The sequence below is a fragment of the Sprattus sprattus genome (assembly GCF_963457725.1).
Source record: "Sprattus sprattus genome assembly, chromosome: 18".
NCBI classification, from domain to species: domain Eukaryota; kingdom Metazoa; phylum Chordata; class Actinopteri; order Clupeiformes; family Clupeidae; genus Sprattus; species Sprattus sprattus.
The window spans coordinates 29185051-29212348 of record NC_137916.1 but is presented as its reverse complement, the minus strand read 5'-3'; the positions used below and the strand labels follow the sequence as shown (position 1 = coordinate 29212348).

The 27298-nt window shown below is 42.7% G+C and overlaps 1 protein-coding gene across 1 annotated transcript in view; it reads right to left on the bottom strand.

Moving 5' to 3' along the window:
• The window catches only part of galr2b (galanin receptor 2b), a gene marked incomplete at both ends in the record, with an annotated part of 4130 nt that extends 4087 nt beyond the window's left edge, over positions 1-43 (bottom strand). Inside the window, one exon of the mRNA XM_080855850.1 lies at positions 1-43. This exon is cut by the window's left edge and continues 334 nt beyond it. Within this exon, the coding sequence (XP_080711976.1) occupies positions 1-43 (43 nt within the window).
• Between the last annotated feature and the right edge of the window lie 27255 nt (positions 44-27298).

Here is a 27298-nt window from a genome sequence, read left to right as displayed (position 1 = left end):
AGTAACCCGCCGGCGTCTTGCCGAAGTCCTCGAGGTCAGCCATTGTTCTTGCCTAGAAGGCTGCTTGGGTGAGAGAGAGGGAAATGATTTCTTCTTTCGACAGAATATCCAAATACAATATCTTATCTGGGAGAGTAATGATGACACTTATGTTAACGAAGAAAACAAAACACAAAGTAGATTAAGAAAATAAAAACTTTATGCCTGAATGATGAGGAATATTATTCTGTATGACAGTCAACAAGCAACGAACAAAGCAACGAGCAACAAGCAAAGTCTGCCATGAATGAAATATTAATTAAATTAACTAACTTAATAACCTGGCAAAATCTAATCAGATCAGTGAAATGCTCCCATATGCCACATGATAGCCTTATTCATACAATAAAGATTTTGCTCACTAACTGCACAATTAAAAAATAACACCCAGCTACAAAAATCACGGCATCAACCAAGAAAACAGATGTTGATTTTCTTTCTGGCATTGCAACCGATAAAAATAGATTCAAAAATGACAGAATGATTGAGTCAATTCTTCACTTTTAGTCATCCAGCAATGACTGACTGACGTCGGTGTCCTTCTTCATTGTGACTTAGAAAAAACACACAATGTAAATGATTGGCATGGCCAAACTGCCCCAGCAAACACAAAGAATGGAGTAACAATCTGCTTTGCAAAGCGCCATGGCCTTGAATGTTTCTTTGCTTTCCAGATGGATTGACACACTCCAAGGACAGCCGTGTCTCTCTCGTCTCAAAGACATGAAGAGGTGGGAACAGATCATTTCATTATTTTTGCTCTCAGAGGTCACAGAAGTACTGAGAGGGAGAAAGAGACATATGGAGGTTGAGAGAGAGAGAGAGAGACACGGAGTCAGAGAGAGAGAGAGAGAGAGAAGGAGAGAGAGAGAGAGAGAGAGAGAGAGAAGGAGTCATAGAGAGAGAGAGAAGGAGAGAGAGAGAGAGAAGGAGTCAGAGAGAGAGAGAGAAAGAGAAGGAGAGAGAGTGAGACAGAGAGACATAGAGAAGTAGAGCGAGAGAGGGAGTCAGAGAAAGAGGGAGAGAGAGAAGGAGAGAGAGTTAGACAGAGAGACATAGAGAGAGAGAGAGAGGGAGACACAGAGAGACATAAAGAGGGAGAGGGAGAGAGAGAGAGACAGAGAGACATAGAGAATTAGAGCGAGAGAGGGAGTCAGAGAAAGAGGGAGAGAGGGAGACACAGAGAGACATAGAGAGAGAGAGAGAGAGAGACACAGAGAGACATAAAGAGGGAGAGGGAGAGAGAGAGAGAGAGGGTGACAGAGAAAGATGGAGAGAGAGAAGGAAAGGGTGAGACACAAAGACTCAGAGAGAGAGCCTTGACAAAATATTTATAATTCCCAGTCCCCAAGACCATGAGCTCAAAGCAAAATGCAATCTCAGACCTCCAATGTAATGAGCACACACTGTGAAGCTCGGGCGCGAGACGAATTGATTCTACCGGTCTTCTGTACGCAACATGGCATTGCGCGACACCTCTCCCGTATCTGACTGTGTTTAAACAGCAGACACCAACAGCATGAAGAAAGCAACTCCTGATCCGACCTGTTACCCGTGATCCATCAACGATGAAACAATCACACGTACGGGAAACAAATCTTCAGTTTAGGAGGCTGCAGGACATAATTGAATACACGTGAGTTATGAAAGAGGTTCTCTGTGACAAGCCCTACGTGTGTCCGACTCCTACCCCATGCTCTGTCTTTGTAGACCATGTTATACATCTGATCTTCAGCCACAGCAAGGGCAAATGTGGTCATAGAGAGAAGGATGTGGCCACCTTAAGCCACCTTGCACACCACCTGCCAGGGCAAAACCACCACTCATGGGTCTCCAGGTTGTGTTAGCAGGCTTTGGGTGAGGGGACTCTCAGACAGCAGAGTCACAGCTCGTTATGCTCCATTGCCTAACATGAGTGGCGGGGGGGTGGTGGTGGTGGTGGTGGTTGGGGGGGGGGGGGAGGGGGGGGTGTGGTTGGTTATGTTCAACACCCCCCTGACTTTGATCATCAGACGCCTTAGAAGTCTTGCACTGATTTGCTCTCTGACTTGCAATCGCGAGAATGGCATTGTTTGATTAAAGAGCGATTCGTCTCACTCCTCAATAATATGAGCTGTCATGGATCATGCTGTGAGGAACTGGGCCAAACGCTCAGTCAAGATGCCTGTGGAATAGCAGAGCTTCGGAGCAGGACTAGTTGAATATGGAAGATGACTTGGAAAAATTCTTGCCAAAACCCCAGAGTAAGCCATTTCCAAACAAGAACAGCTGTAGGTGATTCTATTGAACAGCAAACCGCCCGAGGACGGAGGATACCTTTGGGACACTGATATAGTCTGACAGCCTTTGAGAGGGAGTATTGACGTGTCAAGAATGTTTGGGATTTTATCATGAGAAAGAAGCTTGTTTTGTGGTCTCCTCTTGGCAACTTAGAGAGACCTTGATCTCTAGCTGTTCAAATTTCTGTAAGGGGTAGCAATTATTTTCAGTAAGAAGTGAAATACTTGAATAGGACCAAAACGTGTTTGTCTGTTTGTTCTTTTTCATGTTTGGAATGATTTGGACGCGATGATTAATCATTTATTGGCTTCTAGATCTTTGTGTCTTCCTTTACACGCATGTGTGCCTAATTTACCTACAGTGCAATGTCTTGAAAGTAAATTCAAATAATTACCTAGTAAATTACGTTGAAACAAAAAAGATCTCATTAATTTAAAATGCAATTAAAATACCAGAACTGTATAAAGCTGTGCTGTGTATGAGTATTATAAGAATGTTGTTAACTGATAAAGGCATAGCTGTGCTGTGTATGAGTATTATAAGTATGTTGTTTACTGATAAAGGCATAGCTGTGCTGTGTATGAGTATTATAAGTATGTTGTTTACTGATAAAGGCATAGCGATTTGACTGAAACTGACTTCATACGGACCTGAGCATCTACAGTACTAAAGGCTCTGTGCTCGGGTCAGAGGAGGCAAAGCACATGTGACAGAAGCAGAAAGGACGAACTAGAACAACATGCACAGCACTCACCAGGTCCGTGGGTCTGCGGTCCAGTGGATTCAGCTCCCAGATTCATAGCCATGTTGGGATGATCAACCCTGCTGGAACAGGCAGCATGTGCTGCAATGCTACTTCACCAGTCTGCTTCCCTCCTCCGTACTCACTCCTCTGACAGTGCTGTGCTGCCTCCCTCTCTCTCTCTCTCGCCCTCCCTCCCTCCCTCTCTCTCTCTCTCTCTCTCTCTCTCCCTCGCCCTCCTCTCTCTCTCTCTCTCTCTCTCTCTCTCTCGCGTCCTCCCTCCCTCTCTCTCTCTCGTCCTCCCTCCCTCTCTCTCTCTCTCGCCCTCCCTCCCTCTCCTTCCCCCACTCTCTCTCTCTTTCCCTCCCCTCTCTCTGTCTTTCTCTCCCTCCTCCCTCTCTCTCTCTTTCTCACTCTCTGCCTTTACCCCCCCCCCCCCACTCTCTCTCTCTCTCTCTTCTCACCCTCCTCACATTACAAAGCTCCTCCTCCATATTCAGTTTAATGTTCACACTTCAATGCAGGCAAGATGGCAGTGTAAAGGAACACACTCTATATCAGAGAGGCATCCTACACACAAGAACACAGCCTATATCAGAGAGGCATCCTACTAAGAACACAGCCTATATCAGAGAGGCATCCTACTAAGAACACAGCCTATATCAGAGAGGCATCCTACACACAAGAACACAGCCTATATCAGAGAGGCATCCTACTAAGAACACAGCCTATATCAGAGAGGCATCCTACTAAGAACACAGCCTATATCAGAGAGGCATCCTACTAAGAGCACAGCCTATATCAGAGAGGCATCCTACACACAAGAACACAGCCTATATCAGAGAGGCATCCTACTAAGAACACAGCCTATATCAGAGAGGCATCCTACACACAAGAACACAGCCTATATCAGAGAGGCATCCTACACACAAGGACACAGCCTATATCAGAGAGGCATCACACAAGAACACACTACACAGCCTATATCAGAGAGGCATCCTACACACAAGAACACAGCCTATATCAGAGAGGCATCCTACACACAAGAACACACTGACCTGGATGGCAACAGAAAATAGACCATTTCTGAAAAGCACCTGTTGTAATGTAATAATTGATTCCATAAACAAGACATATGTCTGCTGCATTAAAAGTTTGATTTTGATGATCTCTTCATTAACAAAAGTTTATTAGAAGATATACTACAAGCTATAGAGGATAGGTTGCTCATCACGTTTGGCTACTGCCATAGTCAGTAGACAATAATCATTTCATTGGGATATTTATATTGTCTTTTTTTGTATAGTGTAGCTGTAGGGGACTTCTAGCTTATTTTGAGTTCTACCGAACGAATGGCAGAATACAGACGTATCAGTTCTTCTTCAACAATTCGTCCTAACATTGGCATAGAGCTTAATTTAAATTGATCTTATGCAGCTTTTGTACACATGGAATTTGCTCTAATTTGCATAAAGTTTTTAATTAGCCTATTATTCAATTGTCTGCGTAACAATTACCAACCAAACTAACTAACTATGAATACCTTATTACCTGGCTGTGTCAAGGACTTAGATTTTTTTTATTTATTTATGTATTTTTAATAAAAAATGTAGCTCTGTAAAGAAAAGTCTTTTCCCCACCTACCAGAAGGATTTGATAGTGTCAAGGTTAGTAGTTCCAAGACGCTCATTTGCAATTGGTGCAAAAGAGCACAACCTCTTGTCCTCTTTCAGTGTGTTTGCTTATTTCTGCAGGCCATCGATCAGTTGCTGTCTGACTGTGAAGCATACTTCATGAATTAATTCATGAATGCAGTTCGAACAGTACATGAAAATCATACCTATTTAATCAGCTATACACAATACTATTAACTATTATTATACCACATTAGGTTTAATTTGTTTGCCATGTATTTAGAGTAGGTCTGAAGAGACAACGTAAAATGATGTTGATGAGTTGATGACAATAGATTAAGGAAGCAATTGATGAAGCATATGTTAAGAGGGTTGGATATGAAATAGGTTCCAGGAACCACGTAAGAAACGAACCTCAGCAAGGTTTGTTTTGGATTTATTTTGCATTTATTGTTTGCTACTTTGTTGTGACTTAGCGAAAAAGCAAAAACTGGAGAAGTTCTCTCAGACGCAAGTTCCGAAGAAGAACGAGTTTAGAGTTAGAATAAGAATATAATTAATCACAAGAGGTAGGTTTCAATGTATATTTTTTGTATTTTGTGCAATAATTTTTAACGGTTGTTTATATGATACAATTTCACAAGCATTTCATGCTTATATGTGACATAACAACAAAATAAACATTGTTTTTGGTCATTGCAGTACTTTAAGTTGAGTAAAAATACAGCATTTTTGCCTGTTTCCCTCACAAACTAGATTAAGAGTGGCAGTGATGTTTCACACAGTGCAGTGAAGGAAAATTACCTGCTTCCTACAGGAACATCCTTGATCTATTCTATCGTGTGTGTGTGTGTGTGTGTGTGTGTGTGTGTGTGTGTGTGTGTGTACATCCTTGATCTATCGTGGACGAAAATAGAAAACCCTTCCTCCTGTTGTTGCGTCGATGACTGTGTAATTGGCATAAATTACGGAACAGAAAATGAATGTGCCTGGCAGGATAGGCTACAAAACCATGACAACATGCAGCATAGGAAGACAGTTACTGTTATCCAAATGTTTCAAATAAAGCTGTGTGTCCAGCCACTGCTGTGCTGTTAAAAATCTGCAAAAGAACCATCTGACTTTAAATCAACTTGAGAGGATATTGGGCTTTGAAACATACTTGGCTTGTTACATAAAGCCCCTTAAAATGTTTCAGTTTTGTAAGACATGTGGACACCTCGCCATGGACAGACTCATCCTTCACACACACACACACACACACACACACACACACACACACACACACACACACACACACACACACACACACACCATGGACAGACTCATTCATCTCCGTCAGTCCAGGCCAGACTCCTGTAATGGAGCCCTGATGGTACGCTCCTAAAGTGCCCCTTAACTCTTGGTTGTAGTGTGTGAGTGGTTTCATATGTTCCAGACGTGTCGTGGCACACAAACCCCGAAGGATTCAATCGTAGGAGTTAAATCGTACAGGTGCCACAAGCACACATGGTTAGGAGTTATCGTGTCTCCAACAGTCATTTCGCTTTGCTACTTCAACCTTCCATGCGAGGTGGACTTTTACTATGAGAATAAAGAAATGGTGTCTCAAGCCGCAGGATTGTTCTGTGTGTAATGGCCTGCGAGACCCAGAAAATGACCATGCACAAAGCCCTTCAAATTGAGGGGGTATTTTATCTAGCATTGTTGCCAGATACGTACTCACATGACATCCCCCTCATTCTGGTAAAGATCACACCTTTTCACTAACACAGACAAGCTCTTCTGAGGTGGCAGATTGATTACCTTTGATTACCTTCCTCCAGATTGTTCATTGTGGCCCATGGTCCATGCTGGCATTTTGACTAGCATTGTATTGATTGATTGATTGATTGATTTAGGCCTCGGAAGACACATTGAGGAATTAAATCGTCATTTTCAATGGTGCCAAGGGTACAATGAGAGTTAATACATAGGATAAAAATAAAATAAAATAGAAATAAAATAAAATAGATAATATAAATATGCATATAAAATAGTCCAGGAGTACAAGGGAACGGTCATAAATAACATTTTATTCAGTCAAACATGGGCTGCTTTCACACATGACTGACTACCTTACACATCTTCACCCATTACTGTTAAGTGTATGCTCCCGCTCGGAGTTTGAGCTCCACCATTTTGAATGTGGCCTATAACTGTGGATGGATGACGTGACCCCAGAGTGACCTATGACCTTTGACCTATAGGCAGGTGCACCAGAAGCTAACACACCGGTCACACGTACGCGCTGGAATGCGTTGATGCGTCAAGGTTAACGGATCCCCATTCACTTTGAATGGGGTGACGTCATCCTTTTGCCGAACTGAACGGAGCCACAATTCAGTTCGGCAATCCGTTAACCCTGACGCATCAACGGGAACACGCGACCGGTGTGTCAGTGTTCTGTCACAACTCTACGTTTTAATTAAGATGGCATCTCACCTCAAGCGTTCAAGACCCACCAATCAGAGCTCACTAATAGGATTGAGACGAACAACGGCATCAAACAACGGAACCTGGTCTGACAATTGACAAGGACGTCATTCTGTCACGTTTCAATTACTCCAGCGGAGTGTCTCGAAGCAGATGGCCGGTTCCGCAGCCTCCTGGGTTAAGAGAGACCCTTTGCCATTTTGTTTTTAATTGAGGTAATTGTTATGTAGGTATAGATTGTGATCAGGGTGAACAGTAAAGGAGCTTGTGGATGCAATATGTAAAGACTCCTGTTGTTTCTCACTAAATGTTACCTCAGAACACTGATTTATCTTGCTTGAGATAGATAATAGCATGATTTAGGTACACAGTATACACAAATACTTATAGTAAGACATATACCAAGGCATTCAATCCACCAATATAATTTTATTTCTGCAAATAAACTAATTTCAAAGGGCCTCCTTACCATTCAATCGACAAAATGGAAAAAAATGGACTTACATAGTCATTGTTACATTGTTGTAAATGATCACAGAAAAGATGATTAGAAAATAAATCCTCCATTTGAGCATCTTTCATCAAAAGGTCTGTACCATGGCTGTACCGTCTCTGCTTTTATTATGCATAGGGAATGAAAAAATGTGTTAATTTATTTAGCAGGCAGGGTTAATCTAAAACGTGGGTACATATGAAATTTCACAAAGTTCATTCCGACCCTGCACCCTGTGCACATTTGAGAAAAGGATCTGTCCATGAAATATGCAATGTGTTCATAGAAGTGTAGCTATTAACAGTCGATACATGATTTGCCTGAACTTGCTTTCTCCTCACTAAAGCCTTGGCCACCTTCAGAACTGGTTTTGAAAAAAAATAAAAAACAATGATGAAATGGGAATGGGTGAAGAAGTGGACAAAGTACACAACTCCTGGCTCCTGGCCAAATCAAAATGTTGAGCTGTAAACTAAGTTTACTGAACTGTGTGTAACACGTTTATTTATAAATTACCCATTTAGTTAAATATTGGCATTTTATCGGATATGGCCGTGGGTGCTCTGGTCAGAACAGCATTTGTCTTTCAATATAATTATATAATTAATAATCAATATTCAAATAAAGTACTGAAACTAAACTACCTCAAGTAAATGTAGACTACTTTGTTACTGTCCACCCCTGACTCCACCAGGAACTGACCTTATCCAGCTACAGCACACATCCTCAGACATGCATATTGAGGAAAGATGTCCACGTAGTCCTGTAGTTCAGCATTATGTCATTCCATTCGACCACGGCTGAAGGGATACTTGGTTACTAGGGATACGATCCATCTGCTTTCGCATTCCAGTATCGACCTTAATGCCAAAGAGCCTGCAGGCTATCTTTACTTGATCACTGCCATTATAAATAAGTGTGAAAGTGAATGTTACGTCTAATAGAAATCATTACTTACTGGGCCGCTACCGTGTGTTTCATGCATGTTCACAGATGTACCATTAATTCAGCAGTCCCAATAGGCAAGGGGAATGGAAAAAATATTCAATTTCCTTTAATTTTGCTATTTCGACGGGAGCTATAAATGGGCCAGCACTTCCTCCACCGGGCTCCTTGACAACAGGATGCAATTAAAATCCTCCTGGGTTTCAGTCCTCACATGTAATAATACATAATAATAATTCTTTTTTTTTTAAGGCACTTTTCATTCAAAAGAATACAATCACAACTAATACAAACAGAAAACAAACCCTTATTTTTGGACATGATGACAGTAATAACTGACTCACCAGTGTTACTGCAATTGTGTGGAAGGTACAGCATTTTCTCTGGAAACTTCTACAAGTCTACAAAGGCCTTTCAGAGGGTCAGACTGACATAAAATAAGCTTATTATTTCCATGAAGTAAACATAATTAGATTCATTCCACATTTTTGGGGACTACATGCACAAAGGGTTTGTCTAGCCAAAGCCTTTGCCAAACAAATTTGTTCTCATCCTTCAGCTAAAAGATCAGATGCCAATTTCACTTTGCCATGGAAACACATTTTAGGCCTCCACTGATGTTTGCTCTTAGTGAAGTAATTAAGTCATTTCTTGCGAGGGGTAACAGAGCTCAAACAAGAGTGGTACTTGATTGACAATAAACGTTGGCTTGATAAAAAAAAATGACTAGCAGCAGATTGAACTGTTAGGGTAAATCTCAAAAGATGAGCAGACATTCCCTTATAAACCTGAGATGTGGTCACAAAGACTAGATGAAGCTCTCTAAAAATTGATTTCTTTAGTTCAGGTCCTCTCTTACTTTCATAATGGTCAACCAAGCATTATCTATTTTTGTACCAAATAGCTTAAAATAATATGATTTGGTACAAAATAATAACATTATATAATTTATAAAATTAACATAAAACTACATTTTCCTGAATGGTTTCCTGTGGTTATATGATTATGAATTATTAATCATGTTTTTCCTCAAAAACGCACTTGGACCTTGTTAATTCTCAGTTCATTCTTGCTTCAATTTGAAATGTATCCTATCCCACTTTCCGTGCTGTTCCACATATGCCAAGACACGAGACAGACAAAGTGAGACAGAGTGGACAGGAAGTGACCTCAGATGTTTACTCTGATGTGTGCCAGATGTGATCACTGTGGTGGCATGGCGTGTAAACACCACTGATACAGTTGGCACACAACGCCAGCAAACATCCTGTCTGGAATTTGGTATTTGTCCACGTATTAGACTGATGACTGGCCACTTCTCCTATTCAGATACAACAATCACATACAGATTGCATGCTGGTGCAAATAGAGACCTCTATTACTTAATAAGCACAGCAATATTGCCAACTGATTTGCAGATCTCCAACTCTTGTGTATGGTGTTTACAGGAGGAGGAGAGAAAAGTATTTTTCTTGACCAAAATGTATCGAGGGACTATCAGCCTTTGCTCTTTGGTGAGTCCTGCTCTGGAATGGACGTGTAACCTTTTTTATTCTTCATTCTGTCACTCAGACGACTCCAAGCTTTTCTCGGCGTTGAGCTGAATGTAACTGCTCTTGAGGGAGGTCAAAATGTCTCCTGTTCCCAACCGGTCATGTACTGCCACATTGTGAGAGATGCCAAAGAACCACTCCAACGGTTGCCCTGCCGACAGCAAGGGGTTTGAAAGGGCATTCTTTGGTTTAACATGGAGTGTACAGCATGGGAGTTTACGTCATGGCTCTCCACATCAAAGCACACGTACAGCACAGCATAGTATCCAGTATGTGGTGGGCATCATGTGGAATAGCCTCTAGGCCAGTCCTGGGCAAAGTGCATCCAACGTAAATACCTGTACTAATAATATAAGCTATGTCATATGTGTTTCTACTATGCCTGCACCACATTTTCATACCAGTAGCAGTGAATCAAAACCATACAATTTCATGCTTTTTATAAAGAGCTAACATTTATATTGAGCAGAATTGAGTTCAGCCTATTGGTCCGACCCTCTTCAAGTCCCACTTTCTCATATGGCCGCTTGGTGAAATTCATTGGCCACCCCTGGTCTAGGCCATCTACACAGCCACATGGCCAGTGTCCTGTGGAAGCGTCTACCTCAGAGCTTCTCAGAGGGAGACAGAGATGCTGCATTTAAATACATGCTGTTTTATGGTTCTCTAACTGTATTGTGAAAAGGGTGTAGCCAGTTCAGCTCCAGTGATAGTTGGGTCATGGAGAACCTAATGGAAACACTAATATGTAGTCAAATATATTGTTTACACGGATGTGATTTAGCCACCTGTTGTTCACTGGGGACATTTCAGTACAACTCTCATTTACCAAAAATGGACTTCCGTAGTTAAATATAGGAACCATGGTATTTAAATGATTAGGTTTTTTCACCTGAGCTTTGCACCAATCCATTTTCATTGTTCTGGCCTTTATTAGCCATGGGCCTGGGCATGGTGTGAAGGGCATTGTATGGCCTGGCAGATGTGAATGAGTAATGAAATGTAAATGTCTCACCTCTCCGTTGTTGCTGCACACTTTGTGACAGGTATAATATGTAATCATCAGAGCATACGCAAGCACACACACACACACACGCCGCACAAACGCACGCACGCACGCACGCACGCATGCACAAGCACGCACGCACGCACGCACGTACGCACACACACACACACACACACACACACACACACACACACACACACACACACACACACACACACACACACACACATGGCTCTGGGGAGTGTGCCCCAGCTGAGTGTGTAATTTGTTCGATCTGATTTGACGTGAGGACTTTAGAACGTGGTTTGGTGTGCTCTGTTGTGGTGCACAAAGGACTGTGGGCCAAGCCACATAAAGCATTCAAATGTCCAAGGCGCCCCTGGCCTCTGCTGACATCTTCACTCAACAATGACTTTGATTATATGAGCGTGAAAATTAAATGGTGGCAATTTGCCCAATGACAAGGACAGCATTGAAATGGAAATGAAGTAATGACCCTGCGCTTTAAGTGCTGAATTTCAGCCTCCTGCTTAAAGTGTGCTGATATCCATGCAAGGTGTGCGTCATTGTCCAAATAAAACGTTGATATGCCATCGAATATGTTGAGTGAGTGCCCCTTTGAAAGTCTTTTTTTTGGGATACTTTTTCTTTCTGTGATGGGAAGAAGCACCTTTGTGGAGCAGGATGATGCTGGCTGTGCTGATCATTCCTCGTTTAAAGTAATAGCTGTCTGCCGAAGCATCATCACATTCAATATCCTGGCACCCTGAGGTCTTTCATGTGACAGCTCCCAGAGACTGTACGACAGACATGTCAAATACAATCATGACCTGCAGTTCATCTCTGCATCAATGTTCCTAAAAAACTATAAACAATAAGAACCTCACACAATATATAAGTCAATCAGATGGAGAGGTTTACTGACACCTCAAACAAACAGGTTCATTTAAAAGTTATGCTTCATCAGAAGTTCCGTGATTCAAATTGTGATAAAATCTCTTAAGACTCAATTCCAGGGGGATTTATGTTCGTGGGTAAATGGACGTATGTAGGCTATTATTGCAGAGATGGAATTTTTCTTGCAGGAAAATTCACATACCAACAATCCACTCGAACAAGCGTCTTGATGTATAATTAACTTGACAGGTCTTCCTCCATACTCCAATAAATGTATGCAAAGTCACAACTGTGCCCGTGACCCCAGAAACTGGAATATCAGATGTATCATCTGACCACTCTCTTGTTGTCTTTGACTTACGAGTGCGGTGGCTAATTCCTCTCTGTGATTCTGAGCATTACTATGAACTCCGTTAATAAGCTGTGGACTTCTCCAAGTACCTGACAATGAGTTCATGGAAATAAATGAATTGAGGGGACATAACAAGCGCACATCTCAGTTTAAGCCTGTAGCAATAATATGGACCTCACCAAAGCAGATTTGACACAGAGTGCTGTGAGCCGTTCCAAAGCTCTCACACCTCTTAAAATAATTCAGCATTAGAGCCCCGTTATTTCAACATAATGTCTTAGGCAACACCCCGGGTTCCTGTCCAACATACCAGTTACCTGATAAACTGCCATGTCTGGGGTCAGAATAAAGACTAAAACCCAATTACCCAAGACTGAAATGTTTCATTAAATTGAACTGAGTGAAATTATATTTTCTGAAGTCATTTTAGTGAGAGATCTTAATTTCAGTTTAACGTTGACTTTGCTTTAATGAATGATCCAATTAAATCTGTTCAACATTCACCAAAGAAAGGGACCAGACAAGCAGTAGGTCACCAGGAGACAAGCTTCGCTCTATTAGTCTCACTGGACACTGAGAGGCAGCATCACATCCTGTCTAACGTGTTCACTGGGCAGGCCTACGCATCACATCCTGTCTAACGTGCCCGCTGGGCAGGCCTACGCATCACATCCTGTCTAACGTGCCCGCTGGGCAGGCCTACGCATCACAACCTGTCTAACGTGCCCGCTGGTACCTGAGAAGACTGAGAATGAGGGATTTGTCCCTGATGTTTTATCTTGACTCTTGCACAACTTCACAGCTTGATTATCCCCCCACCCCCCATGGACAGTGAGTGATGGTATATAGTCATGTGAAAGGCAGACACACCTGTCATTCCTTGTCGTCCTTAGGCTTTGCACTATGCAGTTCACTCTGCACTATTGGATATGCACTATGCAGTTCACTCTGCACTATTGGATATGCACTATGCAGTTCACTGTACTATTGGATATGCACTATGCAGTTCACTCTGCACTATTGGATATGCACTATGCAGTTCACTCTGCACTATTGGATATGCACTATGCAGTTTACTCTTGGATACGCAGTTCACTCTACACTATTGGATATGCACTATGCAGTTCACTCTGCACTATTGGATATGCACTATGCAGTTCACTGTACTATTGGATATGCACTATGCAGTTCACTCTGCACTATTGGATATGCACTATGCAGTTCACTCTACACTATTGGATATGCACTATGCAGTTCACTCTGCACTATTGGATATGCACTATGCAGTTCACTCTGCACTATTGGATATGCACTATTCAGTTCACTCTGCACTATTGGATATGCACTATTCAGTTCACTCTGCACTATTGGATATGCACTATGCAGTTTACTCTACACTATTGGATATGCACTATGCAGTTCACTCTGCACTATTGGATATGCACTATGCAGTTCACTCTGCACTATTGGATATGCACTATGCAGTTCACTGTACTATTGGATATGCACTATGCAGTTCACTCTGCACTATTGGATATGCACTATGCAGTTCACTCTGCACTATTGGATATGCACTATGCAGTTTACTCTTGGATACGCAGTTCACTCTACACTATTGGATATGCACTATGCAGTTCACTCTGCACTATTGGATATGCACTATGCAGTTCACTGTACTATTGGATATGCACTATGCAGTTCACTCTGCACTATTGGATATGCACTATGCAGTTCACTCTGCACTATTGGATATGCACTATGCAGTTTACTCTTGGATACGCAGTTCACTCTACACTATTGGATATGCACTATGCAGTTCACTCTGCACTATTGGATATGCACTATGCAGTTCACTGTACTATTGGATATGCACTATGCAGTTCACTCTGCACTATTGGATATGCACTATGCAGTTCACTCTGCACTATTGGATATGCACTATGCAGTTCACTCTACTATTGGATATGCACTATGCAGTTCACTCTGCACTATTGGATATGCACTATGCAGTTCACTCTGCACTATTGGATATGCACTATGCAGTTTACTCTTGGATACGCAGTTCACTCTACACTATTGGATATGCACTATGCAGTTCACTCTGCACTATTGGATATGCACTATGCAGTTCACTGTACTATTGGATATGCACTATGCAGTTCACTCTGCACTATTGGATATGCACTATGCAGTTCACTCTGCACTATTGGATATGCACTATGCAGTTCACTCTGCACTATTGGATATGCACTATGCAGTTCACTCTGCACTATTGGATATGCACTATGCAGTTCACTCTGCACTATTGGATATGCACTATTTAGTTCACTCTACACTATTGGATATGCACTATGCAGTTCACTCTGCACTATTGGATATGCACTATGCAGTTCACTCTACTATTGGATATGCACTATGCAGTTTACTCTTGGATACGCAGTTCACTCTACACTATTGGATATGCACTATGCAGTTCACTCTGCACTATTGGATATGCACTATGCAGTTCACTGTACTATTGGATATGCACTATGCAGTTCACTCTGCACTATTGGATATGCACTATGCAGTTCACTCTGCACTATTGGATATGCACTATGCAGTTCACTCTGCACTATTGGATATGCACTATGCAGTTCACTCTACTATTGGATATGCACTATGCAGTTCACTCTACACTATTGGATATGCACTATGCAGTTCACTCTACACTATTGGATATGCACTATGCAGTTCACTGTACTATTGGATATGCAGTTCACTCTTCACTATTGGATATGCACTATGCAGTTCACTCTACTATTGGATATGCACTATGCAGTTCACTCTACACTATTGGATATGCACTATGCAGTTCACTCTACTATTGGATATGCACTATGCAGTTCACTGCACTATTGGATATGCAGTTCACTCTTCACTATTGGATATGCACTATGCAGTTCACTCTACACTATTGGATATGCACTATGCAGTTCACTCTACTATTGGATATGCACTATGCAGTTCACTCTGCACTATTGGATATGCACTATGCAGTTCACTCTGCACTATTGGATATGCACTATGCAGTTCACTCTACTATTGGATATGCACTATGCAGTTTACTCTGCACTATTGGATATGCACTATGCAGTTCACTCTGCACTATTGGATATGCACTATGCAGTTCACTGTACTATTGGATATGCACTATGCAGTTCACTCTACACTATTGGATATGCACTATGCAGTTCACTGCACTATTGGATATGCACTATGCAGTTCACTCTGCACTATTGGATATGCACTATGCAGTTCACTGTACTATTGGATATGCACTATGCAGTTCACTCTGCACTATTGGATATGCACTATGCAGTTCACTCTGCACTATTGGATATGCACTATGCAGTTTACTCTTGGATACGCAGTTCACTCTACACTATTGGATATGCACTATGCAGTTCACTCTGCACTATTGGATATGCACTATGCAGTTCACTGTACTATTGGATATGCACTATGCAGTTCACTCTGCACTATTGGATATGCACTATGCAGTTCACTCTGCACTATTGGATATGCACTATGCAGTTCACTCTGCACTATTGGATATGCACTATGCAGTTCACTCTGCACTATTGGATATGCACTATGCAGTTCACTCTGCACTATTGGATATGCACTATTTAGTTCACTCTACACTATTGGATATGCACTATGCAGTTCACTCTGCACTATTGGATATGCACTATGCAGTTCACTCTACTATTGGATATGCACTATGCAGTTTACTCTTGGATACGCAGTTCACTCTACACTATTGGATATGCACTATGCAGTTCACTCTGCACTATTGGATATGCACTATGCAGTTCACTGTACTATTGGATATGCACTATGCAGTTCACTCTGCACTATTGGATATGCACTATGCAGTTCACTCTACTATTGGATATGCACTATGCAGTTTACTCTTGGATACGCAGTTCACTCTGCACTATTGGATATGCACTATGCAGTTCACTGTACTATTGGATATGCACTATGCAGTTCACTCTTCACTATTGGATATGCACTATGCAGTTCACTCTACACTATTGGATATGCACTATGCAGTTCACTGTACTATTGGATATGCACTATGCAGTTCACTGTACTATTGGATATGCACTATTCAGTTCACTGTACTATTGGATATGCAGTTCACTCTTCACTATTGGATATGCACTATGCAGTTCACTCTACTATTGGATATGCACTATGCAGTTCACTCTACACTATTGGATATGCACTATGCAGTTCACTGTACTATTGGATATGCAGTTCACTCTTCACTATTGGATATGCACTATGCAGTTCACTCTACTATTGGATATGCACTATGCAGTTCACTCTACACTATTGGATATGCACTATGCAGTTCACTCTACTATTGGATATGCACTATGCAGTTCACTGCACTATTGGATATGCAGTTCACTCTTCACTATTGGATATGCACTATGCAGTTCACTCTACACTATTGGATATGCACTATGCAGTTCACTCTACTATTGGATATGCACTATGCAGTTCACTCTGCACTATTGGATATGCACTATGCAGTTCACTCTGCACTATTGGATATGCACTATGCAGTTCACTCTACTATTGGATATGCACTATGCAGTTCACTCTGCACTATTGGATATGCACTATGCAGTTCACTCTGCACTATTGGATATGCACTATGCAGTTCACTCTACTATTGGATATGCACTATGCAGTTCACTCTGCACTATTGGATATGCACTATGCAGTTCACTCTACACTATTGGATATGCACTATGCAGTTCACTGCACTATTGGATATGCACTATGCAGTTCACTCTGCACTATTGGATATGCACTATGCAGTTCACTCTGCACTATTGGATATGCACTATGCAGTTCACTGTACTATTGGATATGCACTATGCAGTTCACTCTGCACTATTGGATATGCACTATGCAGTTCACTCTGCACTATTGGATATGCACTATGCAGTTCACTGTACTATTGGATATGCACTATGCAGTTCACTCTGCACTATTGGATATGCACTATGCAGTTCACTCTTGGATACGCAGTTCCCTCTACACTATTGGATATGCACTATTCAGTTCACTCTGCACTATTGGATATGCACTATGCAGTTCACTCTGCACTATTGGATATGCACTATGCAGTTCACTCTACTATTGGATATGCACTGTGCAGTTCACTCTTCACTATTGGATATGCACTGTGCAGTTCACTCTTCACTATTGGATATGCACTATGCAGTTCACTCTACTATTGGATATGCACTATGCAGTTCACTCTTGGATATGCACTATGCAGTTCACTCTACTATTGGATATGCACTATGCAGTTCAACCCGCGAAAATGTAAACAACATCCAAAAAAAACCACTATAATATATCAATCATATGCACTTTCTACATTGAATAAGGCCCAGCGAAACCTCAAGGCTCCGCTTGTATACACAGTATTCCCTTTGACTTGCCACCATGAAAGGCAATCAATGGTGCTCTGAAATGGCAACCCACGCAGCAGCGACCCTCAGAATGGATGAAGCTCTGATCAAGCCAAGGTAAGCTCTCATTTGTGCTGGAAACTCAGTCACTTAAAAAACAGCTCATTAAGCCTCTCCGCACGCCACCTTTGTTGATCTTAGTCTCAAAAGAAAAACAAATATGTTCTACCCCGTGTAACCTGCATGGCTCCTCATCTGATCAAAGGCGAATGGGGGATCTACTGAATATTATAACACGGGTAGATGGAATTATAACACGGGTAGATGGAATCCACCATTCTGAGAGTTAGTTCCGGGGTGTGCTATATTCTACGGTATAGTAACTGTACGACCTGTTTTCATCTACCTGAGCGTTCCATATCAGTACGCACTCAAAAGAAAACAAATATGTTCTACCCTGTGTAACCTGCATGGCTCCTCATCTGATCAAAGGCGAATGGGGGATCTACTGAATATTACTGACTAGTACTCCCAGCATGTCCAAGGCCTCGCACCGCCACACATGATGTTCCCGCAACGTGGATCTCTCTCGTGAACTACATTTCTGACAACACAAATCCTTGCTGTCACTCCCGCAGTCCTGCTACACACACACACACACACACACACACACACACACACACACACACACACACACACACACACACACACACACACACACACACACACACACACACACACACACACACACACACACACACACACACACACCTGCACCCAGGGGAAATGACATTAAATCCCAATATTTATCTTTGTGGTTAGACAGCTCTATATACCTCCAGGAACAGTTGCACAGTAAGCTCATCTGTCTGCACTGCTGGCTGTCTTTACAAGCGCCTGCCCTGGTGGAGCCTGCCAGCTGTGGTTTACAAAGACAGTTGTTGGTGCAAACCCTCTTTCCTTTCAGTACAAGCAAGCATGATCAACACAACCAATTCTTTCCTTACTCAATAAAAGAACACCGATTCCACACGCAATGGGTAGATTTCAGTATGAGCATTTCTCAAAGGGTTTTGTTGACTGCTGTTTTTCTTACCTATTTAACCACCAGCAGGCTCCCTTGCACTGAAATCTTAAACAGATCTGAGACCTGAGCTCAGCCTTCCATAGCAGTAAACACACACAGACACACACACACACACACCCTCAGAGCACAAAGCTCACCTTCCTGCTAATATCATACCTTAGGTGATGCCACAACCTCCACAGCATTAGTGGGCGTGCTTGCGGAGGAGGCTAAATGAGTAATGACTGCACTTAAGGCACACATACAATCACCCTTCACTCTGTCAGTTCTTTCTTATTATTAGCAGCTGCCGGTCACCGGTCTCTTCTACATTATAGCTACGCGCACACACACTCCCACACGTACCCTAGACATGAGCAATTTGTCACCCGGGGTCCCTATTGACAGTTTCTCCTTCCTTCCTTCCCCCTTTATTGCCACCAGCAGTCGGCTGCTTCACGGCACCTCTGCTGTGGCTGGCTCTCAGGCGGTGAAGCCTGGTCCTTAATGATTTCACTTTCTCACCTCTCCTCCACTCTGGAGCTGTAGCGGTATAATTGCCTGCCTCTATAGCCCACTGTTTGACCAACCCCCCCCCCCCCCCCCCCACACACCCCCCATGGACAGTGAGTGAATACAAGAGAAGCCGTGCCAAAGAGCAAAGAGCAACCCCCCTGTGGTGACCTTATTTCCGTCAGTAAATGGCATATCCATATCCTCCTTCCTAAACACCCTCCCCCCTCCATACTGCTGTCCTCCAAGGTGTGTAGTTTGTAATGGTTGTCAGCATTTATTTGATTTATTTATTTATTAAGTATTTTTCTGGAGGCTTTTTGTCCTGCTGCTACATCGGTTGCAACGCTAACATAACTTAAAAGTCTTAGGGATTTCTCATTACAGAACAGTGGGACACAGGCACTGAGAAATGAAATGTTTCACATTATTTAAAGTAATGGCCGTCATAGTGCACAGATAATTGAATTTATTACACTTAGCCTAAAACTGATTGCCTCAATATGTGCTTTTACCAGAACAGCATTGGCCTTTTTCTATGAAAAACCCATCTTTCATGGTTCGTCTCAAGTGTAACTGATGTTTTATTAGTGGTCTTCCATTAGGGCCCCGGGGTGAGTACTGAATGAATGGGACTGCATAAAGAAGTCAGCATGAAGTGACTTCAGCTGTAATTCTGTTGGAGAAAGTATGAATATATTATATCTCACATGTGAAGAAGACTATGAAACCTCAACGATCAGTGCCTATATTCAGAGTCATATCACCTCCCGTTGTACGGCGTGCAATGAATAAAAAACACAATTCTTATCAGGACAATGACCGGGTTGCTGTCAATCAAACATAGTATACTATTCATGTCATGGTAGTGACTTGATGTTGATGGACACAGCAGCGGAATGACAGAATGAAATATTCAGCTTTTGCTGTCAGCGGAAGGCATATGCAGAATGTGTTAGTTTCCAGACTGTTTGTTCCATTGCTCTAGCCGTACTTAAGCCAGGAGCCGAGAGCGGGTTTTGACACCGCTCCCCCAGAATCCGTCAAAGATGCCCGCGGGCCGCACATGATGTTCTGATAGAGAGCTCAGACCGAAGCACTAGAATACCAATAGAGCTGAAAGCCTGTTACGACCCTGTGGGTCTTCACATGTATTATTGCCGTGTTTCTGTTGCGTCTGTGTGCTTTGTGTGATTTCCAGGCGGATTGGCGTGCAGCAGATTGGGGCTCTGATCCTATTGGACGGTTGGAGGTCCCGGTCCTTTAAAAGCAGCACGGTGACATCACTCTAGCCCGTGCTTTTGGGAATCGCGCGTTCTTGTGGTCTGCCACGCCACTAACACCTCGTCGCCGCTAAACCCCAGCCTCGGGCTTTGGCTGCGCCACTACCATCGGGTGTGCTACTCGCCGGAGTGAGAGTTCGGGAGAGAGTGCCAGGCTGTGGAGGCCCGTTGTCGAGGCCTTGTGTTTTTTTGTGGATTGTTGAGTTCTTTTTGGCACCTTCGTTAGGTGACTATTCGTTGTTAAATAAATACACGATTATTTTCAGTCTGTTGTCGGCCCGTGGTTTGAAATGTTTTGTTACATCTAAAAGCCCTAGACAGGCTGTAACAAGGCCGCACATGATGTTCTGATAGAGAGCTCAGACCAAAGCACTAGAATACCAATAGAGCTGAAAGCCAGGGTGAGACATCTCCAGTGGTGTAGTCCAGGGTATACGCAGGTATACGGAGTATACCCACTTATTTTTCAGGCAGCATTGCGTATACCCACTTCTCAAAACAGGGCGTTTATCCTGTGCTGTATTGGGCTGCTTTAAAAAATTAAGAGTATACCCACTTTTCCAGGGACACCACTGGACATCTCGACACCTCATTGGTTAAATTGGAGGAAATGTTGGGGTGTGTTTTTCTTTCTGCGAGCTGTTCCAGACAGAGTAAACACAAACGCACCTTATAATGCAGCTCCAATAGTGCCTCCACCAGAGGGCCAGTGGACAATGTAAGGTTAGGACATTTCCAGAAACTATTCAAGCACGGCTTGTAGTAGAACAAACAGTCCTCTGGTGTCTCTGTGTTTGCCACCACCTCTCACTGTACATCACCTGGAAAACCTGAACAGGATGATTTGCATGAAAAACAACTGCTTGGGCGTAGACTGTGTCGGACTGGATGAAAGGAATGGAAACCAAAATGTAACTCAAAATGAGAAAAGTGTAGTTAATGGCTACCTTAAAAATACTGTGATCTAATCAGCTATCATCAGTGAAGCATAAAATAAACTCTCATTTTATCTGCAGGTCTACAGTAATTCCAGGTGTTAATCCCAGGTGTTAATCCCAGGGATCCAAGATACTAATGGGAATGTGCATCTGTACAATAAATCACTCCGTATAAAAGCGTCTGCTGAATGAAAAAATAGCATCCATGGCCTTGGTTGTCTGTTGAACCTGACCCAGTACTTTTAAAACTTACATACACATGCAGGGCCAACACGCACGGACAAGTCTGCAAGGACACAAAACCGTAGTGCTGTGCGGACTGACTCCACGGACCATCCTGGTGACAAAATTTGCGTCGTGCGCACTGGATTTCGTCGTGCGCACACAAGATTTGTTTTTTGGGCGTTTAATGCCTTTAATTGACAGAGCAGTGAAGATTGTGACAGGAAATGAGAGGGAGAAGAGGTGGGGAGTGGACAGGAGAAATGACATCCAGGCCGGATTCGAACCCGTGTCCTCCTTGGGCGTCAAGCCCGAATATGGTCGGGGCTACTTACTTTTTCCCAGGCTCCACCTGCAAGACTACAGCTAAACCCCCTTAGTGCATGCACAATGCGGACAGGGGCAAGGAAAAACTCCCTGTTAGGCAGGAAGAAACCTTAGGCAGAACCACGGCACATAAGGGTGGACCCATCTGCTTGAGGTTGGCCGGGTGGAGACAGGAAGGTGGGAAGGGGGTAAGGGGGAGGGTTGGGTGGCAGAAGGGGAAAGGAAGCAACAGAGGTTATACACAGCCAGCATACAGCTGTGGAGCCGGCCACACGGCTCATGGAGCATCTGGTGGTGATGCTGCCAGACAAGCAGGACTTAATTCGTGTCAGTCGGAGAAAAAAAAAACCAGACAGCTGGGAAGCCGTTCCATTTTCCTTTCAGAGTGCATAACCTTTCGCCCCAACTGCATCTGTGCCCTGCATTGCTTCCGTTAATCTTAGCAGACGGCCAGGGGCGCAGATAGCACTGGGGACTGGGGGGGGGACACCCCCAGATTCATAGTGACCCCGATCCGTCCCCACCACTCTCCCTACGTAAGGCGAAAATCATCAGTTAATAACTCTGCACAGCTGATAAGGCGATGTTAGCTTTAGTTTAAAAATCCCATCTGCACCGCTGCAGACGGCACCTCCTTCGGTTCGAGACGTCGCCACCCTTCCCCTCCTAGCAACAGATATTCTGAGGTGCGAACGTGAGAAGGTGCTGACCATGAGTAACAGTGAGCGAGCGCTCCTAGATGATGAATCTATTTTTCGTCGTTGTTATCACACCTTCAGAGAGACACACAAAACATGGGGGATTGTGGGTGTTGCTGGCCTATTTCCAATAAAAGGTATACGCCTGCTCTTGTTTTATTAAAATCAATAAAGTATCAATACAGACCTACTGTATATCCACTAAAGGTAGTACGCCTGCTCTTGTTTTATTAAAATCAATACATCAATACAGACCTATATCCGCTAAAGGTAGTTCGCCTGCTCTTGTTTTATTAAAATCAATACATCAATACAGACCTATATCAACTAAAGGTAGTACGCCTGCTTTTGTTTTATTAAAATCAATACATCAATACAGACCCATATCCACTAAAGGTAGTTCGCCTGCTCTTGTTTTATTACCATAATTACAATATCAATACAGACCTATATCCACTTAAGGTAGTATCCCTGCTCTTGTTTTATTAAAATCAATAAAGTATCAATACAGACGTAATGGGATTATGATGACACACCGATTATGGTGACACAAGGCCGCTGGAAGGATCATTTTTGTTGTCACATCATAACAATGCTGTTAAGGCCTGAGCGGTTTCCCCCAAAGATTCAAGGAGGCTTCGCTCTGGTCCATAATCTTTGGGTTTTACTACCGCTCCGACTGTTAAGGCTACCTGCCTTTCTCTGTAGAAAAACAAATCCTGCATGTGTGAAATGGGTTCATCGATAAATGTGTGAAGTGGTCAAAGATACCAAATTCTATGCATGTGCTGACTTCTGCACATGTGCAGGATAGATCGGGGGGCGTCATGACAGTAGCATTGACACGAATTCAGCAGTCAAGTTAAGAAGCGATTGGAACACGTCTGTCTATCTTAACCCAAACCCCGGAAGTCCCTGATAAATGGCACGAGAACTTAAACATCTATTCCTGTGTACAACTTAAATGAATAAAATAACCATGTCAGGCCACCTCCGCCACTCTTTCTACCTCTTCCTCTCTCTATTAGAATCAGAATCAGAATCAGAATCAGAATTTTTTTTACTGCCAAGTACGTAGGTTTTCACCTACCAGGATTTTTTTGTGGGACGTTGGTGCAAACAATAAACATACAAAATAAATAATACACATATTAAGTTATTATACACATATTAAGTTATTAATCATAAAAACTAAATATAAAATACATTAAAAAATGAACAGAATATGTTAAATTGAAAATGCAGGACTAGTGTGCAATTAAGAGTTCAGGATTATATTTTATTATACTATGTTGCTGATGAAGTGGCCAAATTATTATCGTTCTTTCGGGTGCCTAGGGGTGACCTGGGGTCGTATCCAGTTCCTACCCTTACCCTAACGTACACTGGAGGGGCTCGACCCCCAACCCCCCAACCCTTTCCCCTCGATAGGCTGTGGCATGCCATTGTAGAATGAATTTGACGTTTAAATAATTGGCAGTGCATCGTTTTATTTCTGTTCTCTCCCAAATAGTAGGACCTTAACCTGCAAAAGCTGATGGCTGTGTAAGGGATAACGGCCGACGAGCTGTCCAGTTCTACGAAGTTAATGGACGCTGCGGGGCAAAGAACACCACGACGCGGAGCGGAGTGGTGTTGGTCCGCAGAAGTCCATTAACTTCGTAGAACTGGACAGCTCGGAGGCCGTTATCCCGCTTATCTCCCGTTTACAACATCCAAAAATGTTTTTATTATTATTATTATTATTATTTAGAATTTCCTTTATCTTTAGGAAATTTAATATGCATAATAACCTGATGAATTCTTGATTTGAAGCCTAGTGCTCCCGTTAGAGAAAGTAGTGCGTTTTTTGAAGAAAAAAAAACCGTTACGTTGGTTGTCAATGGTAACCATTCATGAGCATTGATATGGAACGGCGATTTAACGTTTCTACTGGGACTACGTCCAAGGTGTCCGGTTATACGAACTTAATGTACACCCCATTAGCCAATCAGAAAACAGTATTTCGTTCCAGAGGGAGATAAGATATAATAATGATATATACACATCCAAGGCAACTCAGCTCTGTCCACTCACCTAGTCTCTTTTGTTCCCCTCCTACTCAAGGCTGTCTCCACTGGGAGATGCTGCTGCATTCTTTCCAACCAATCTACCTGCAGAAACCCTCTGCTTACAGCTGCACATTCACACCTGATCTACCTGCAGAAACCCTCTGCTTACAGCTGCACATTCACACCTGATCTACCTGCAGAAACCCTCTGCTTACAGCTGCACATTCACACCTGATCTACCTGCAGAAACCCTCTGCTTACAGCTGCACATTCACACCTGATCTACCTGCAGAAACCCTCTGCTTACAGCTGCACATTCACACCTGATCTACCTGCAGAAACCCTCTGCTTACAGCTGCCCATTCCCACCTGATCTACCTGCAGAAACCCTCTGCTTACAGCTGCACATTCCCACCTGATCTACCTGCAGAAACCCTCTGCTTACAGCTGCACATTCACACCTGATCTACCTGCAGAAACCCTCTGCTTACAGCTGCACATTCACACCTGATCTACCTGCAGAAACCCTCTGCTTACAGCTGCCCATTCCCAACTGATCTACCTGCAGAAACCCTCTGCTTACAGCTGCCCATTCCCACCTGATCTACCTGCAGAAACCCTCTGCTTACAGCTGCCCATTCCCACCAAACTATTATGCACACATTCTACTCTACTCATAAATACATACTGTATGCCATCCTTTTTACCAGTATGCCATAGACATAGTTTTTCTGCTTCAATGCTCTGCTTATCCTTATACTGTAACAGTAACCTTATAATGACAATCTATACCCACTAAGCTGTTCTACAACCAGTACTGGCTACAACCAATGCTGGATGTCTACTATTATCAATTATTAATTCTGCATATTTCACGTATATATACCTTCTTTTGTGCTACATTGATCATGTGTGTATCGTGTATGTATGCCGCAGGTGTGCTTATATGTTTTATTCTGTGATATATGTGCATGAATCCATCTGCTTGCTCCTGATTCTCTCTTCTCCTTCTCTCTTCCCTCCCTTCTGCTCCCCTTCCTTTTCAATCTCTACCTCTCTCTCCAGCCAGCCACAGGCCTCTCTCTCTCTCTCTCTGTTTCTCTACCCCTCTCTCTCTCTCTCTGTTTCTCCACCCCTCTCTCTATCTCTCTCTCCAGCCAGCCACAGGCAGATGGGGCCCTCTCTCCAATGAGCTGAGGTTTCTGCTCAAGGTTTCTTCCTGCTAAAAAAGGGGGTTAAGGCTCTCGACTTTGTCAAGAGGCAATTCCAGTTGTTGTAGATATGTGCAATATGAAGAAAATTGAAAAGCTAAACATTGAGATAGAGAACACTTCAAACGTTCAGCCTTCCCCACGAAGACTGTGCATGGCCTGCCTAAGCCAATAGGGTACACTGCTGCGTGTGTGTGTATGTGTGTGTGTGTGTGTGTGTGGCCTGCATACACTGGTGAAAACTCATCAGAGGTAAAAAGGGGCACGAAGATGAAAACCCCCGAAGGATAGATAGTAATAACAGTAAGCCACACCATATGTAAAGATTTTTTTGAAAATATTCTTTTAAATAGTGTCCTCTAGTGGGTTTTAGGTGAGAAATTAACAAATGTAGATCTAAAATATGGCACAACAACATATTGAAGACATCTGCTGAGAGGTGCTTATTATACTGTAGCATAATCATTTCATGAAAAGAGACAGATTAGTTGCCTGTTTCACAGAAGACAATCAAATGAAATGTGACATTGTCTCCCAGCTATTAACATTGTTCTGTTATGTGTTCTAAGATAAAGATCCTAAAACATGCATATCTACCCCCGGTGAATTAATGAAAGCCAATTAATACAAGAATGTTAATACTGAAATTTTATTTAGTTGTATATAGAAAGATAAACTTTTTAGAGAAAACATTTTAAAATAACAGCAGCTGTTGTAAGAGAGATGAGGGAGTCAAAGATGTACGCCTTTATGGCTGATGAGGACAGAAATGGAAAGACTGAACTGCTGGCCCTCTGTGTCAGATATGTTTCACAGGATGCTGTTAGGGAAAGGCTGCTATCCCTTACAGAACTGACTCACTTTGATGCTGTCTCAATTAGCACTGCAGTTGAGGATCAATTAGTTGCTCATGGTATTGAGGACCTGAAATGTGTAGCTCAGACTTACGATGGGGCAGCTGTACTCGGCGGGCCTTGTTGGGTGTGTGTGTATTTACGATGAAACGTAGCCTACCTTGGGATAAAGGCAGTCGGAGAACTTTTCTCCGGCGCTTTCTCCTTCCAATCCTCAGTATAATTCAAACTATTAA